The following is a 6,464-nucleotide window of genomic DNA, read 5'->3' as shown; positions in this document are numbered from 1 at the left end:
CTTCTGACCTAGCTTATCTGGGATTCCACTGAAACAAACATCAAGGATCGTGAAGAAGCCCTGCAGCAGGAACTCAGGGAGACGTCACCATCTACTGCCACAGCAACCCACTGACCTGCTGGGGGGGCTCACAATAGAGATTGGGCAGCACACGTGTGATGCTCGAGTGTGGCGGGGCGGAAACAAAAAGGTGTTTCTACGGCGACAGGCGTCTGAAGTGGAGCTGCACAGTCAGACATGGAGGCTGACAGAGGATACGCAGCTGAACCAGCTAATATACAGCAGAAGTGTCAATCTCCTTAAACATCTATTTCATGACTCTGACGTAAAGATTTTGTTTTACTTTTGAACTTCCAACACATCTGACTTGAATTCCTGAAATTCTTTGGGGGGGGGGGGGGGGGGGGGTTACCACCAGTTCATTTGGTTTCTGGGAAACAAACAATCACAGAAACAGCAAAAATTAGCATTGTCATTCGTCCAAGTAATTTAAACTACAATAATTAAATTGGTTAGCTTGGGAAAAGTTTGGAAAAGTAAACTACAAATGATTAAAAATAAAGGGGGGGGGATACAGGTAAAAACTACTCATGGGATCTCTGACGGTCATCTGCATTTCTTTTTTTCCATCATCGCACAAAAAGAGACAAAGAGATTACACAAGTGTGTCGTCAGAAAAGGGTTGACATTTTTTAAAAATCACTTCTTTTTTTTTTCCTCCTCTAATTCTCTAACTCTGTTTCAATAAAGAAAAACAAAACTAATTTTACAAATTCCCCGATGATTGCTGAAGGTTTTGCCTTTAAAGAAACACTTTTATATCATAAGATTTAAGCAGAAACTGTGTATAATCTACAGTTTGTCGATTATCTATGGAACTAGGCTTGCATTACAGGCCTTTTTAAAAGGTTAAATATTTTTCAATTCATACTACACGCACTCCTATATATAAATCGGTCCGTAGCCGACCGCCAGCATCCATGCTTTGCTTGGATTTGATTATGAATTCTATAATATGGCTTTTATATCTCATATTTTGGGTTGAAAGAATTCAATCTTTGAGAAAAGCGAGGCCATGCTCGGCATTCCCTGAAAGTGGGCGTGGTTGTTGGCGCATTTGTCGAATGCACGCTACAGCGGGACTCGGGAGAAAAACTCTCCCTTTTGATTGACGGATCCTTGAACTCATCAGGTAGTGATTGTTGGGTTACAAACTCAACGTTGGTTTCCTACATAAACAATGAACATCAGTCAGACTGCCAGCGATCATTTCAAAGGGCAGTGATTCACATCAAGTTGTTGTAAACAATCTCTTTAAGAACATCAGTTGCCATTAGGAAACAAAAACATCATAAAATGTGCCTTTACCGCGACTCACTGGCACCTCCACAAAGCAAGACTGAAAATATTAAATGCTGTTGTTCCTCTGATTGCACAACATGACTGCTAGCTGCTTCAGCAGCTGAAAACTAATTCTATTGGATGGAGGAGTCCCCCCTCTTTCTTGGGGTTATAATGACGCTCAAAGTAATGGGGGACATGTTTTTTTGTTTGTCTTCAAGGTGCGTATCTCATAAAAAGAATAAGAGCATGAAATATATTTCAGTACATCTCTGGCAAAAACATTTTGGAACATCAGAGCGAAACTCTCCGTACCACGTGGTGTGACGGGTTCTGTGCAGCTCCGCAAATGTACAAGAAAGCCTGGGAGGCGATTCCGGAGTCCCTCCATGACCAACTGGTTCGACACTGAGCGGAGTTCAAACATGTGGTCGCTCTCCAGTGAGCCCAACATCATGGTTCAAAGTGAAAAAAAGGCGAAATTTCCCTTAAACAGATGCGCTCCAGCTTTTACACCCCCCCCCCCCCGATTCCCCCCACCCATCAATAGTAGCTTACATGAAGCTCTTGTACTGAACATAATATACAAAAGCTTATCTGTAGTCATCAACCTTTGCAAAAAGTTGAAGGAAGTGAAAGCAACACATTATTTGAAGTATCAGAGTCCAATTTACAGATTTTTTTTCTCTTCTTTTGTTGTTCCTTATTTTGCTGTGAGCGGAAGATCTCTAACCTTGTAAAAAAAAAAAAAGAAACCTGCGTAATATATTCGGTTTACTTTTTGTTCTACTAAGCAGTTTGTGTATTGACACTATGTTGGAAAAAAACAAAAAAAAGAAAGAAGGCAAAGCCCCTTTGCTGGCCTGGAGGAAGCAGCACTGACAACTCCACCAAAAGCAAAGCTGCCCTCATCTCCTCAGTGAAAGAGTCCACCTCGCTGTCGCTCCGGGTGTGGACCAGCTCGTCGGGTTGGTGGGGGCTGGATTAGTCGATGAATCTCTGACAGGCTTTTTTCCAGCGACAGGCTGTGCACCACATGTCTCTCTTCTCCATGCCGTACACCTTTCGGCACTTCTTAGCCTCCCCACGGGGTTTCCTTGGTAACAGCAGATGTGACAGCATAAGGACATGCACAAAGACAGCCAGACGCCCACATAGACCGAAAAAAACAAACAAAAAAAAAAAAAAACCACCTGTATGTACAACACATTCAGAGGTACCAAAATCTGTAGGACTGCATACAGGTGAAAGGTCGAACAGTCACAATAACATGTTATTATGGCGTTGTGTTTTGTGTCATATGCTTCTTTTTATGTTTTATTTACACATTTAGCATCATGGTGAGTTTCATTAAGAACGCAGCAACCAAACCAGCTGACTGACAGCCGCCTGATTGATTTAATCAGCAGATTTTTCCTGCTCCAGCTCGCCTACACAACGTTGGCGTCACCTCTGTTCCTGCCTCACCGATGCACAGAGCTGGGAAGAAATGTTACTCTGCTGTGAAATTTAGCCACTCACTCAGCACTTTTGGGTAAAAAATACATTTCAAAAAATCATCCTTACACCAATGTTATTATTCCAGATTAAGATAAATATAAAAAACTACAACTTTGATACCTCCCCATCTGTCTTTCTTTGCATATAAACGTCCATATTTCTCTTTTGTTTTTGTTTTTTAATCTCAGGTGCTACAGGTCGGCTTGGCAGCCATTTGTGGAAAAGTGTGAAATTTGGCAACTGTCACATTTTCGCATAATATGGGAAAAACACTTATGTTTCAGCGACCTTCACAAAATTTCACACACATGCCACAAGGTTGAGTCTCCAACTACAACCAAAGTTTTGTTGACCTTTAACCTTGGTAAGAAGCCACCATTTTGAATTAAAAAAAAAACATCTTAAACACCAGTTACTAATTTAAACTCCTCAGAAGGACTTTAATCTTTCACCTCCTAACTCCTCAACCATCATTTGGAAGCTGCTGCAGAAAAATTGTTGGTTTTAAAGTTGCTCCCACATTTTTTACTTGAAGATAAATTGTTGGCTCAAGCTGAGAAAAAGAATATAGATTATATGGTATGAATGTATTAGGAATGTAGGCGTGGTTAACAAAAAACCTCTGTTGCCAAGGAAATCCAAAAATGTACTTTTGCCAATTCTTCTAAAAATCACATAGACATGTTCATCACCCCCAGGCGACCCAAAAATAAAATGGTTGCTATGGAGATAAGCCAATAGAAAAGCTGTCATCATGAAAAAAAGTGAATTTGTCATATGCAGCTTTGACCAGGGTGGCAGGGGCAGGAGGGGGAGTGAGGGACATGCAAGAACCCCTCAGCCACTGAGGGCGGGTCAAAAGGGAGCGGTGAGGGCAGGGGCATGCATCACCTGCACACCAGACAACGGCGCTCAAGACTTTTATTTAGATTCCCTTTCCACAGCTAGTGTTGAAAGAAGGTTTGGTTTTTGACATAAACAGAAACGGCAGGTGTGACACATACCTGGTTCCTGATGTGGATTTAGGAGCCGGCGTATTTAAAGCTTGGTTCTTGACAGGGGTGTGAGGGGTAACTGATGGCTGCCGCTTTTCCCCCACACCAACAGTACGAACGTGAGTCACAGGCCCCTGCAGGAGGACAGAGACATCTCCTTTTTAGTATAGAAAATGAATATCATCTGTGCTGCAGCTGAAAATTAAGAATTTCCTTTCCTTTCCCCAAGGATGAACTGTTCTGTAGACAGGATTTAGATTCATTCAGAAGACACAAAACGGTGACAAAAAAGAACATTAGTCCTGCAAATGTCTGCCTTTGTAATTGAAATAAACAAAAATCCTGTTAACGCCTATTATGTAGCAAAATTGTTGCGAAAAAAACAAATATTCTTCTTTTGAAATAATTTGAAACTGACAACATCAAGAAATATACATTTAAATGTTTTAGAAATTTGCTATTCAACAGAGTCCTTTGAAAAAACACAACATCAAAACAGGTCTGCAGACCTAAATATAGTAATAATTCTAGAGAACATGGAAAGGAATTTGGCCACAGGGTCACGTTACGCCACGGTGCGTCCTCTAATTAGCTACACAGGTGTCTTCAGTTCAAAAGTGTTTGTGCTGTTTGGTGGCGTGGCATGTACCAAACCGAACCACAGAAAAGAAACACTTTTTTTTAGGAGATTAGAAATTAAACAGACACGCTTTAGAGACAAAGGCTATATAGGACCATATCTCAGTGTTCCTGTGACTACAGATGGATCTTCTGTTTAGAAGTCTCTGGTCCATCTGATTGAATCTGCCTGCTAGAGGAAATCAAAAGACAAATTGAGGCATCTTTCATTGTTTAAGTCAAAGTGGATTTCAAAATCCAGTTTCACTTTTATATGATTTGCTTTCCATAGTAGCTGTTGGAAGCAACTGAAACTGAAATTTGCTACAATGCATTTTGACCAAAACCCAAAGCTTCTGAAGGGCCGCCTTTGGAATGGATGAGTTCATAGAGGCAGAAATGAAGAATTCCAAGTGAAGAAGAGTGCCTGTGCTTGAATGGCAGTTCATGGCTCACCCAGACAAAAACAATTATCTAAAACAGTCAGAGAAAACATGCAGTACTGGCTGAGAATAGAGGACTACCCTGACCGGTCTTCTGATGAATCTAAATCCTGCTGATGGTCTGGAAAAGACAAGGTTTTGTATGGGGCTTCTATATAGGTTTGTTTAAAAAAACAACAACAACAATATTTTCGTTTTATTAGCTGATTTCAGTCAGTTTCAAGTTATTTGAGAAACTAATGAGAGTTTTGTTTTATTCCCAAAGGGGTCCAAACAATTTGATCAATGAGTATGTATAAGTGAATACACACAACTTCACCAGAACTTCTAATAGAAAAACAAGTCGACCTCACATTTAATTTATTTTAATAAACAAAAACAAAAAAAGAGGCTTGACAACAGCATTGGCTAAAGTCAGTTTAATGTCTTAATTTCAAATTGCTAATATGTTTATGTTACTTCTGTCAATATATCTTCTTAGCCCTTCTTCAGTAGAATTTTCTAAAGGGTTTTTTGGAGCTCATCTCACAGGGACACTGTTGTTACAAAACGTCAGTCCTGACGTTTGCACGTTTTGAATTTGCTTCAGTTCTCTGCAGAGTTTCTGGAACTAAAAATTTCACCGTAAAATGTGCTGACCTGGACAGCTGTTACGGGTTACAGTTCTCTATAGAATCTATGCCATCAACCAATAATATATATATCAATACAATTGTAGTTATCACCATTCAAAATGGTGTTTTTTTTCTCTCTGGTTTAAATCCAACTCCATTCAAATGTAAAGTTTCAGATGCACAAATAAAGCCATTGGTTTCCTGTTTTGTGTAAATTGTATATTAAAGGGTTATTCTGACAACTCTCTGTTTTTTATATAAAAATAAACAAAGCCCGAGAACATGAAGCCAAAACGCTCAGAAAGCTGCAAGTGGAAACAGGATGGGAGGAATAGAAAAAAAATCAGATGAAAAGGCCGTGAGACTTTGCCTCACTCACCGATACTCCTTTAAAAATGTAAGGAGGGGACTGCCACGGCACACTGATGCCATTCTCTGTTCCAGTTCCAGGCCCGATTCCATTACCATTGCCTATCCCAGCCAGCTCAGGACCCACTGGGATACTCACTGGAGCGGTGGCCTGGAACATGGACATCCACCCGACACAGGTGAAACAAAGAATATCAGGAAATGTTCAGAGAAAACAGAGCAGAAGCATCGGGTTCTCCAATTGCTAGGGAAAGCATTTCTTCACTTTCAATCTTAAGTAGCTTTATGAATATAATAATTATATAAAATCTAATAAGTCTTCTTTATGAACCAAAACAAAAAAACTACATACAGGATACTACACTGAGAAAATGAAATGTAACAAGTCCAAATATAAAGTTCCCAACAAGATCACACAAGAAAAGCATCAAGTGTGTATTTTTGCTGTCATAGCAACAAGAAAGGGGGAGGCATCAGTACTGAATATTCAAAAAGTGTTAAAAATTGTTCCTTTATCAAGTGAGAGTCACCTCATTTGACCTCCAAGTGTGTGTAAACAGGTGAAATCATGAACTTGTGCACCA

The 6,464-nt window shown here is 40.1% G+C and overlaps 1 protein-coding gene across 6 annotated transcripts in view; it reads right to left on the bottom strand.

Moving 5' to 3' along the window:
• Positions 1 to 817: 817 nt before the first annotated feature.
• Positions 818 to 6,464, bottom strand: part of slc2a4rg (SLC2A4 regulator) — a 30,343-nt gene continuing 24,696 nt past the window's right edge. For 4 of the 6 annotated variants that reach the window (XM_023956668.2, XM_078950539.1, XM_078950540.1 and 1 more), the window contains 3 exons: positions 5,891 to 6,031; positions 3,846 to 3,970; positions 818 to 2,437 (listed from right to left, as the gene is read on the bottom strand). In XM_023956668.2, coding sequence (XP_023812436.1) covers positions 2,326 to 2,437; positions 3,846 to 3,970; positions 5,891 to 6,031 — 378 coding nt within the window. In that variant the 3' untranslated portion in view covers positions 818 to 2,325. The remainder of the gene's footprint in view (positions 2,438 to 3,845; positions 3,971 to 5,890; positions 6,032 to 6,464) is intronic. The other 2 variants (XM_023956670.2, XM_078950541.1) reach the window with 1 other exon arrangement.

Source organism: Oryzias latipes, chromosome 7 (assembly GCF_053564925.1).
Source record: "Oryzias latipes strain Hd-rR chromosome 7, Olatipes_Hd-rR_3.1".
Classification (NCBI taxonomy): Eukaryota; Metazoa; Chordata; class Actinopteri; order Beloniformes; family Adrianichthyidae; genus Oryzias; species Oryzias latipes.
This window is presented reverse-complemented; position numbering and strand designations above follow the sequence as displayed.